This window comes from Antrostomus carolinensis, unplaced genomic scaffold (assembly GCF_000700745.2).
Source record: "Antrostomus carolinensis isolate BGI_N321 unplaced genomic scaffold, ASM70074v2 scaffold1433, whole genome shotgun sequence".
Taxonomy (NCBI): domain Eukaryota; kingdom Metazoa; phylum Chordata; class Aves; order Caprimulgiformes; family Caprimulgidae; genus Antrostomus; species Antrostomus carolinensis.
Window position 1 is genome coordinate 3,396 of NW_010304255.1, and position 11,395 is coordinate 14,790.

At 40.4% G+C, this 11,395-nt stretch overlaps 1 protein-coding gene across 1 annotated transcript; it reads left to right on the forward strand.

Annotated features, from left to right (window-relative positions):
* The first annotated feature begins 4,134 nt into the window (after positions 1 to 4,134).
* TLR5 (toll like receptor 5) lies at positions 4,135 to 10,695 on the forward strand. The gene is made up of 2 exons (XM_010164361.2): positions 4,135 to 4,229; positions 8,106 to 10,695. The coding sequence occupies exon 2, from the start codon at positions 8,113 to 8,115 to the stop codon at positions 10,693 to 10,695; it is 2,583 nt and encodes an 860-aa protein (XP_010162663.1). The 5' UTR covers positions 4,135 to 4,229; positions 8,106 to 8,112.
* The last annotated feature ends 700 nt before the right edge of the window (positions 10,696 to 11,395 follow it).

Sequence of the window (11,395 nt, forward strand, 5' to 3'; positions counted from 1 at the left end):
CAAGTCATTATATGCCTTATTGTCTTAGGTTTTCCTCATCAGTGATAGGAACTGTCACAGTACTCACTTGCCTTATAACATGCTCCCTGATTGTAAGCTGGAAAATGTTGTATTTCAGTTAAGCATCCTAGCAGCTTAAGAGGCTGAGGGGGTGGGAAGGAGCATATTCATTAATCATCTGATGAATGAAATTGTTTCTTTTCTAGATTGTAATTGGTTAGAGGGGCCCCATGAAGAAAAGTGTGTTTACACTGCACAGCTTTTTATGAGCACAGATGCATATATTATGGTGGCTCAGAGGGTGAGCAAAAGCTTGGAGCTTTATTGTTGTTTCAGTGAGTAGATTTGATCTGATCAGATAACAACAGCAATACAAATTTTCACAATAGCAGTTGGCCTTTATCTAGCCAGTCTTAAGAACAAAGGCTTACTGTTTGTGATACATCTTTCAAGATCTTTTTTTATGACCTAGATAAACATTACAAACAAACTCCTTGTCGGTAGGCTTTCTGTTAGATTAAAAGGGTGCTCTTTGAAGGTCTTTGGGTTTTTTTCTGAGAAATTTTACCAAGTGCCAAATACAAATAGACCTTCACTGTCAGTGTGTATCACCAGCCTCTGGGAAAGAGGCCCATAATTGTTGTCATGAGTGAAGAAAAGACTAATGATATTAGGGCATTAGACATGGACATTTTACTTGTTTTGCACGCTCTCCAAGAAGTAGGAATGACTCTTAATTCCCCACAGAATTGTGACATGTATATATACAGGGAAAACTGAACAGGAGACTCTGATTTGGATAGCAGGAAGTGACCCAAGAGTTGAAGAATGAGATTGAAACACGTTTGTCTATTCAGATGAATTTGAGTAGATTTTAGGCAGCCAGGTTCCCAGAATCTGATCCAAAAGGCCCTTCCTTCACTCATAAGCCCACATGACACCAGCATTTCTGCTGCTGCTCCCAGTATGTGTAAGCCATTGCACAGGAGCACCCCAGGGTGAGGAGCGTTGCTTAGCAATTGCAGATGTTGTGGAGATCAATATGAAGAACATGGCCCCAAGCAGGCCTCCTCATTCTGTTTGGGTGTTTCCATGATACTTATCATGAAAAGAGAAAGTGATTGAAGAAAGGAAGATGGAGATGGGAACTGAGATAATTCATTGACATATGAAGTCTCAGATCAGGAGTACAGTCTTGCAGAGGCTCCTGCAGCACTTCTGAGTTGGCTCAGCCATTCCACACAGCTAAACTGTGAGCAGCCACTTCAGCCCTAACTGTCAACAAACTCTATATGTGTTCCATTGTATCTTGCAGCTCAGCTTTGTCCTGTCAGCACGGCTGAGCAGTAGTAGACTGTTCTATCTACCATAACCCCTTTCCTGAAGCCGTTCCAAGCACCTTATATGCAACATGGCCAAAGATCAGTTACAGATGCAAAAAGATCAGGTATTTAAACTTTAATGCTATCAGGACATGAATGTTTTCCTAACATTTTTTCTCAAAAGTAAACTGGGTTTGAAAGAGGGAGGAGAAGAAAGAATGAAAGGATTTCTTTGACTTTGTTGGGATTCTCATTCTAGAACTTGTGGACTGAATCAAGAGCCCTTTGAAATTTCAGAGTCCTCCTAGCTGAGTTTATCTATACAGAGTCAGGTCTCAGAGTCCTTCTATCCAAGATTACCTGTACTGAGTCAGGCTTAACCTGAAACCAAGCACAAATGTCCTCACCCTAAGGTTCCAAACTCCTCCTGTTCACCAGTTCCCTTTCCCAATGGCTCTTTCATGCCCATGTGCTTTGAACCTGCAACTGACTTCTTTATTGATCCTGTTTGAGAGTGCTGGACTTTGCCATCTTCTGGCAGAAAGATCTGGGGTTAACTAACTCTTTTAGTAATTGGTTAATCACAGAATCACAGAATGTTGGGGATTGGAAGGGACCTCAAAAGATCATTTAGTCCAATCCCCCTGCTGGAGCAGGAACACCTACAGTAGGTCACACAGGAAGGCATCCAGGTGAGTTTTGAATGTCTCCAGAGAAGGAGACTCCACAACTTCTCTGGGCAGCCTCTTCCAGTGTCCTGTCACTCACAGTGAGAAAGTTTTTCCTTATGTTTACATGGAACCTCCTGTGTTCCAGCTTACACCCATTGCCCCTTGTCCTGCTGTTGGACATCACTGAGAAGAGCCTGGCTCCATCTTCCTGGCATTCTCCCTTTACATATTTATAAACATTAATTAGATCTCCCCTCAGTCTCCTCTTCTCCAAATTAAAGAGACCCAGCTCCCTCAGCCTTTCCTCATAAGGGAGATGCTCCACTCAATCATCTTGGTGGCTCTGTGCTGGACTCTCTCAAGCAGTTCCCTGTCCTTCCTGAACTGTGGGGCCCAGAACTGGACACAATATTCCAGATGTGGCCTCACCAGGGCAGAGTAGAGGGGGAGGAGAACCTCTCTCGACCGCCTTTGTTCCAAAAGGATTTAACAACTGACTGTTGTTTCTGGTCTGGAAAAGACATCCTGCAACCTTTGTCAGTAATGTTGGATGGCATGTAGAGGCACAATACACCGGAACAATTTCATACTAAGAGCGCAACAACTTCAAGCAGAATTCAGAAGCTGTATATGGGCAAGAATCCCAATTCATTATATCACAACTGCAGATATGTCCATCCCTATCGGGCAGGACAGCTACTCTGGTGAACATAAGAGAGGGACAGAAGTTCGCAAGAATGTATTTATATTAGTATCTAACAATCAGAAGCAAAACATTTGAATTTACATTATTTTCTACACAGAGGCATCTATTGCTGATTAGATTTGAAATTAATGAATTATTTCAAATCTTAGAATTTGCCAGAAAGCAGAAGTGTGGCACCAGTCTGTCTAGAAACTTATTCATAAACACTGCTGCAAACTCAGTGTAGTTTAGGTTAGATTAACATAAAACAGTCTCTGTTCAGTTAGATGGACTCTGGACATATACATATAAAAGTTGGCTTAAATACATTTTCAAAACATTGACAAGAAAAGTTATGCACTGATGATGAAAGCAGAGTGCATATCAAATTTTAAGTTAAATCAGTGTAATTTTATACACAAACCCATCTCATTACAGGAAAAAAAAACAGTAAGGGACAATTGAGATGGCCTTTGTCTCTTCAGTGCCTAATGTTTTGGGGTGTAGAGGGGAGAAAAGAGGACTATCTTCTGGGCATTGGTTTTACAGGCAAGAAATACACCCTGGATTTGTTTCATCCTATCTTTCTTCCTTGCCTTTCTCTGGGGAAGTTTTGTGCTACTTGTGACAACTAGTGGTGTTTCCCGGAAAGACATCAGGGTAACACCAGCGCTCATCCAGGCTCCAAGTGAGCTCTCACATCTTCCTGTCCAAACAGTAAGACCCTTAGCTATGGAGCTAAAGGGAAAAAAAGCTTTCCAACTTGGCAGTGGGATTAATGTTTATCCCTTAATCTTTATTCCTAAAGCAGGCTTGTGGCAATTAGAGATGAGATTCTCACACACTCAGCAAGAGATATTGCTACCTTTATAGTATGTGTGTGTATATATATATATATACATACATACACAGACCTTACTCATCTGTGATTCAGTGACCTACAGGAACTCTTTAAATCTTACTGATAATTATATCAGAATGGTCTTCTCTAGAGTCTACCCAGATATCCAGCACTTCTGCTTGGTTCCCCAAACCCTATGGCTGACAGTTGAGAACCATTTAGGCCGACTGCTCATTTTCATAAGCACACATGGTACACGTCTGCTCACGTCCACTGGTGTGTGCTGGTTCATATTTGACCTAGGGTTGTGTGGTGGAAGCACGGGAAGCTGCTGAAGGGAGTAAGCATGCTACCAAATGCTGCACAAAACCATCTCTGAGACTGAAATTTTCCTTTCAGATGACTCTTTTAAAAAGCAAGCAAATACTCTTGTCCATCAGCAAGGACAAAAATAGGGTGTGTAACCCCTTCTTTATTTAGGTGGACTCCAGTCAATTTTGTTGGGGTGTGGAAAGGCGGGTGGCAAGTGCTTTCTAAAGTTGTTACTTTAACTTCTTTCCTGGCTTGTCTACATCAAAAGGGAGGCAGTGTTAGTCCTCCTCTTCAGCTGTACTTCAGACCCTGCCTACTGACAGGCTCTGTGGATGTCCTAAAGTGCCCACAGCTGTGCTGAGATGGACAGGCACTACTACAACATCACCCATACCCAAGTACTGTCAGTTCCCTTCATTTTTTTCCTGAGCTAGTGAAGGTTTCTAGGTGATTTAAAACCAAGTTAACAAAACTGAGGTTTTTTTAAAAGTTAGAACAATAATGTAGGTCAGTTCCAGACAACTCAAAGCACCTCCATTGGCTTTCTCTGACCCAGATGCACACTTCCTGAGGAGGCTGAGACCAGAGCTAGAGTATTTGCATTCTCTATGCACTTGCTTGCTGCCTTTAGATCTAGGTAGAATATCCACCCTGCATTGTAAAAGTTCTTTCCTTTGCTTAGAAACCTACCCTGCTTAGGACTTTCCATGCCTAAAGCATTTGCTGCTTTTTTCCTCCCCCTCCTCCTTTTCCCCTTCCCTTTACCACTTACCCCTTCTGACATCAAGACAGTAGAAGGAAACAAAATTTCACATGCAGAGTTCTGGTTCTCTAAACTTCATTGCTCCAGTTTTCAATAGTGAATGAAGCATCTACACATCCCTTCATCTCCATGTCCATGCACAGGCATGTAACTGAATAGGATGATCGTGATTTTGTGGGAAGAGTATTCTTCCCAAAAGGTTTTAAGTGCTAATGTACAATGGAGAAGGGTTGCATAAAGTGCTACATGGAGGGATTCTATTAAATTAAAAATCTTTGCTGTCCTCATGAGAGCTGTAAGAGGTATTAGTTACTGCCAGCATCCTCCTTCTGCTCAGGGAAGGCCAAGATTTGGAGGAAAGGGTAGTAACTTATGCAGAAAAAATTGAGGGAGAAAAGAGTTTACAAGTGAAATCTTCCTTGTCACCAAACAAGAGCAGAGGTGGAGTGCAACAACTGATAAGAGATTGTTAGAGACTCCTTTAACTTACAAGCATGTGGAAAAGCAGATAAGTGTAAAAGCAAAAGGAGCTAGAAATATTTCACCGTTTTCTTATTTTCTAATAATAAAAATAAAACTACATTTTAAAATTCAAAAACAATAATGTTCTCTAATTTTTCCACTCTAAACATTTTGAGCTTTGTGTTGTGGTATGTTGATGCACATATCTATTAAATTTTGCATTCCAAAGTATTTTCTATTTGTCATTGCTTTGGGTGATGCTGTGATTTTGCCCAAACTTTCAAAACCAGCCATAGCATTTGGGCAAATACAAGGAATGGAAACGTAAACATCTGAAAGAGAAATGTAATTGAAAACTATTTGTGCTAAACATCTTATATTATGGTGTCAACAAGAACCATTGTCATAGTTAACAAATAATAAAAGGGAAACTTGGTGGTTTGTTTTCATGGTTCAAGCAAAGAGAAAAGTAAAAAGTAAACAAGATTTTGAATGACCTGCTGTATGTCTAGGTGTGTCTTTTTTAAAAACCTACAACATTCTGTAGTCACAAAGACAAATATTATATAGTTTACTGTTTATAATGTCCCCTTTTAACAGTGCATGCTAGGTCAAAAAAAAAGAGGTTAGAAAACACAATTATTTTCTAGTATTAGGAATTATTCCCCATAGATGCAGTTAAAATCTCTCAACAGAATTCTGATACTCATTGCCTGCAATTTGTTTTTGCAGGCAAATTTGCTGCATTCTTTGCAGCACATCCTAAATTCCTTAGTGAGACAAAATGTGAATGAAACTTGAATGCTAGGACTTCAGAATTCAGCACTCTATCCTATATTCATAATCTCTTATTTTCAGGAATCAGATCTTCTCCCAAAACCATGAAATTGTCTTAAAAATGACAAGATTAGTATTTTAAGTTGCAAGGTACATGTGTTTCTCACTTGGCATTTGAGCCTCTAGGGTGGAAATTTGCAGGCTCACCCTGGTAGTCACAGTTGTTGCAAGGTTTTAGTATAATCGGATGACTTTTGAGAATGTCACCAAAAATATTAGGTACTGTGAGATTGTGTCAGTTATGAGATTTGATGGTACTATAATGTCCTTGTACTTTCTATTTAGCAGATGATCTCAAAAACATGGCGAGCTCTTTTGCTTGGTATTTGCAATGAGAATATCATGGTGGTTTCTACTGACCTACTTTTTCATTTCCCAGAAATCATTTTGTGTGATGGCAACAAGCATAAGATTATTTTAGTTTAAGCGCAATATTCTGCATAGAATTTTGAACTTGTGCTTTAAAGAAGCAGTGTGCTCAAATCATAATAATAATTAGTGGGGTTTACCTCTTTTGAATTACTGGCTCAAAGCCCAGCTTTTTTCCTCTCTGAAGTAGATTTACTTTGCAGATGTTAGATGGCCATTGGGTTTGGTTTTACAAGGCTTTACACTTACCAATTTTTAAGGAGATTGCGCTGAAGGTCACAAAAACTCTTCCACTGAGTTGTCATTTCATTTCAATAAATGGTTTTTTAAAAGCAGAGGCAGATGGTTGCAATCTTAGTTAGAAGGTTGTTTTTTTTTTTTCTAAACTGCAGTACACAAACCACCACTTTAGGGCTAATAATTTGCTCTGTTCTTTACCATGCTCAATAAAAAAGACCTTCCTTGCTTTGAAGAGGTTTTGGTCTCGGCTAAAGAGAGAGACAGGCAGACAGATGGCATAATGCAAGGAAAATCCAGAGTGGGAATAAATTAATAAATGGATTCATCAGTGAGCTGCATAAATTCTGTTATGCACCTTTTTGTATAACTTAGGAATTTACAGTTCAGGAAATGTAGTTTTTCATAAAACATGAAATCTTGTAGCACAGTTTCAGGCTACCACATTTTTTTTCTTTTCTTTCACTCTTAGCCTTGTTTCTGCCTGTACTTTCAAAACTATTTTCAAGAACAATTTCACATTGCAGGGTTATTCTGAGGCTCAAGGAGCCCCAAAAGAGGTCCCCCATTTAAAAGTTCATGGCTGTTAGGCACTTCTGTGTGACAGCAATCGGAATTCCAAATAGTGGGATTGCCCTCACAAGGAAAGAGCTCAGGGAGAGAGCAGTGTTGGCCTGCTCTGTTGAGATGACAGGATGACTGCACTTCACTTTGGTTATCCAAACTGTTTAAACCTGTTTGGATAACTGATTAAGGAATTAAGCTAATACACCAGCATTATCAGTTCCATGATGCAAATTAAATATCCGTGTCAAGATTTTCACACTTACCTAGTGGGCTTTTGGTGCCATTCTTAAGGTACGTAAAGGAGGGTTACTTTTCAGGTCGTAGGAAGTGCTTGCATCTCTTTGTGACCCATCTTCTGACCAGCCAGCCTATTAGATGATGCCTACTAGACTTCAGAGAAAAGATGATCCCCAAATCACTAGTCATTCTTAGTGTGACATCATAGAATGGTTTGGGTTGGAAGGGACTTTAAGGATCATCCAGTTCCAACCCCCCTGCCATCAGCAGGGACATCTTCCACTAGACCAGGTTGCTCAAAGCCTCATCCAGCCTGGCCTTGAACCCTTCCAGGGAGGGGGCATCCACAACTTCCTTGGGCAACCTGTTCCAGTGTCTGACCACCCTCAGGAAATAATTTCTTCCTAATATCTAATCTAAGCCCACCCTCTTCCAGTTTAAAGCCATTGTCCCTTGTTCTATCACTACCTGCCCTTGTCAAAAGTCCCTCCCCAGCCTTCCTGTAGCCCCTTCAGGTATTGGAAGGCCGCTGTAAGATCTCCCTGGAGCCTTCTCTTCTCCAGGCTGAACAGCCCCAGCTCTCTCAGCCTGTCCTCATAGGAGAGGTGCTCCAGCCCTCTGATGATCTTCAGGCCCTCCTCTGGACTTGCTCCAGTAGGTCCATGTCCTTCTTATGTTGGGGGCCCTAGAACTGGACACAGTCTTTTATTCTACAAATGTTAAAAAAATGTGCTCTACAGCTTACTGCACAGATAGCCAACTACAGAATTAACACTTACTATTTTCACTTTTTTTCACATAGATTCGTGATGTTACATCAACAGCTAGTACTTGTCTTTGGAATATCACTAGCTACTGATATAAGTGCATTTAGAAGCTGTTACTCAGAAGCCCAAGTCTCCCGATATTATTTCTGCAACCTCACAGATATTCCACTTGTGCCAAAGGATACAGTGAAGCTCTTGGTAACTTTTAACTATATCAGACAAGTGACTGCAACCTCGTTTCCACTGCTGGAGCAGTTGTTGTTGTTGGAAATGGGAATGCAGTATGTCTATCCTGTTACCATAGGAAAAGGAGCTTTCAAGAACCTGCCAAACCTTCGTGTCTTAGACTTGGGATTCAATAGGATTCTTCAGCTGGATCTGGATGCTTTTGTGGGCTTGCCAAGTCTGACTGTACTCCGTCTGTTCCAGAACTACCTTGGAGATTCCATCCTGGAGGAACGTTACTTTCAAGATTTGATCTCGTTAGAAGAATTGGATCTTTCAGGGAACGAAATCACAAAACTTCACCCTCATCCCCTATTTTACAATCTAACAGTCCTGAAAACCGTGAACCTGAAATTCAACAAGATATCCAACCTGTGTGAAAGCAATCTTACCAGCTTCCAAGGAAAACACTTCTTATTTTTTAGCCTCAGTTCTAATAATTTGTACAAGACAGATGAGATGGCCTGGGCCAAATGCCCAAATCCTTTCAGAAATATTACGTTTAACTCACTAGACCTTGGTGACAATGGCTGGAGCACAGAGAAAGTCCAGTATTTCTGTACAGCCATTAAAGGGACTCAAATTGGTTCTTTAATATTTAATTCTCATACAATGGGTGCGGGATTTGGCTTTAATAACTTAAAAAATCCAGATAGCGATACCTTTGCAGGACTAAGAAGAAGTGATCTTCGTTTGCTTGATATCTCAACTGGTTACATTTTCTCTCTCAATTCTTTAATCTTTCAAAGCCTTGGTAATCTGGAATTGCTGAACCTTTTCAAAAATAAGATAAATCAAATCCAAAGGCAAGCCTTTTTTGGCTTGAGAAACCTAAAAACTCTCAATCTCTCAAGTAATCTTTTAGGTGAGTTGTACGATTATACTTTTGAGGGTCTACGTAGTGTAATGTGTATTGATTTACGGCAAAATCATATTGGGATAATTGGTGAAGAAGCATTCAGTAACTTAGTAAGTCTGAAAATAATTGATCTCCGAGACAACGCCATTAAAAAACTCCCTTCCTTTCCCCATCTGACCTCTGCCTTTTTAGGTGACAATAAGCTAACGTCTGTAGTTGGCACAGCGATAGCAGCAACACACCTTGAATTAGAAAGAAATTGGCTGGCAAACCTAGGTGACCTGTATATTCTTTTCCAAGTTCCAGATCTACAGTATATCTTCTTAAAACAGAATCGCTTCTCTTACTGTGTGAAAAGTGATAATGTTATAGAAAACAATCAGCTAATCTATATGGATCTAGGTGAAAATTTGTTACAGCTTGTATGGGAGAGAGATTTGTGTTTGGATGTGTTCAGGGCACTGTCCAAACTTCAGGTTCTACATCTGAATAACAACTACCTCAGTGCTCTTCCACAGGAGATCTTTAGAGGTCTAACATCTCTAAAAAGACTTAATCTAGCTTCCAACCTCTTGTCTCACCTTTCTCCTGGGCTTTTTCCACAAAGCCTAACGAACTTAAACTTATCTGGAAACCAGCTTTTTTCCCCTGAGCCTGAAGTCTTTATGACTTTGAGTATTCTGGATATAACACATAATAACTATGCCTGTGAATGTACTTTAAAGAGCCTACTAGTGTGGCTAAATGAAACCAACGTAACGCTGGCTGGCTCACAGTCTGACAGGTACTGTGTGTACCCACCTGCATTAGCAGGGGTACCACTGTTGTCTCTGACATACGATGGTTGCGATGAAGATGAACTCCAGCAGACACTCAGGTTCTCAGTATTCGTCTTCACCGCCACCACTCTTCTGATGTTTCTGATGGCAGTCATCATTTTTACTCGCTGTCGGGGGATTTGTTTCGTCTGGTATAAAACTATCACCAAAAAAATGATAGACAGCCATCCACAAGTAGCAGATAAAAGTGGATACAGATATGATGCGTATTTGTGCTACAGCAAAAATGACTTTGAATGGGTCCAGAATTCTTTGCTAAAGCACCTGGATTCACAGTATTTTGATAAAAACAGATTTACCTTGTGCTTTGAGGAAAGAGATTTCTTGCCTGGGGAAGAACATATCAACAATATTCGTGATGCCATTTGGAACAGCAGGAAAACAATTTGCATTGTGACCAGGCAGTTTCTCAAAGATGGGTGGTGTGTGGAAGCCTTTAATTTTGCCCAGAGCAGGTACTTTAGTGACCTGAAAGATGTCCTCATTATGGTCGTGGTTGGGTCACTTTCTCAATATCAACTGATGAAACACAAACCAATTCGCAACTTTTTACAAAGGAGTCAATATTTGCGGTGGCCTGAAGATTATCAAGATGTAGACTGGTTTTTAAATAACCTTTCTTGCCAAATTCTGAAGGAAAAAAAAGTGCGAAGGAGAGCCAATAGTATAGAGCTGCAGACTGTAGCAACACTCTCACACTGATAGTGTATGGGTTGCTGGCTTTCTAAACATCCCGTTTCCAGCTGTGTCATGGCAGGAATAAACAGAAGTTTGCTTCATCTTTCCTTGAAAAAGCAAATAGAAAGGTAACAATTTCAGTATAAATCCCTCTAAACCTGGAGACTGCTTGAAAACGACCAGCAAATACATGGAAGTGCAATTATTGTATGGACTATGGTACACATTTTCAGAAGAATGAAATGAATCACAGAGGCTTCACATTTTGGATTCTCAGCTTCAGACTCCTTAGTCCTGAAGGATGCCTATGGTTGGTTTTTTTTAGAAAAGAGCCCATGGTGCTGTACGGGAGTGACCAAGTATGCTGTCAAGGATGGCCTAGCTTGACCATTGATCGGTTCATGGATTACATACTCCTGTGTGTTCTGAACACTGTAACTTTTTATGCTCTGTTTCAAAGTAGAATCAGTTCTTTGCACCTTTATACTTTAAATTGGTGTAACACAGATTTCATTTATTTGATTTCTACTCAGTAAGCTTCAGCTTCTCAACTGGAACGTACAAACTGTACTTCATTTATCCCTTTCCCCTCTACAACTTCTCTGCTTGGTGGTGAAACTACAGTCATTGGTCTACTTCATCTACTTCTACTTCATTTGCTGCTGTTCCAGCCTGGTGCTTTTCAGCTGAGCTGCCTCCTGCCCTGCAGAAAGGAACAGGTATC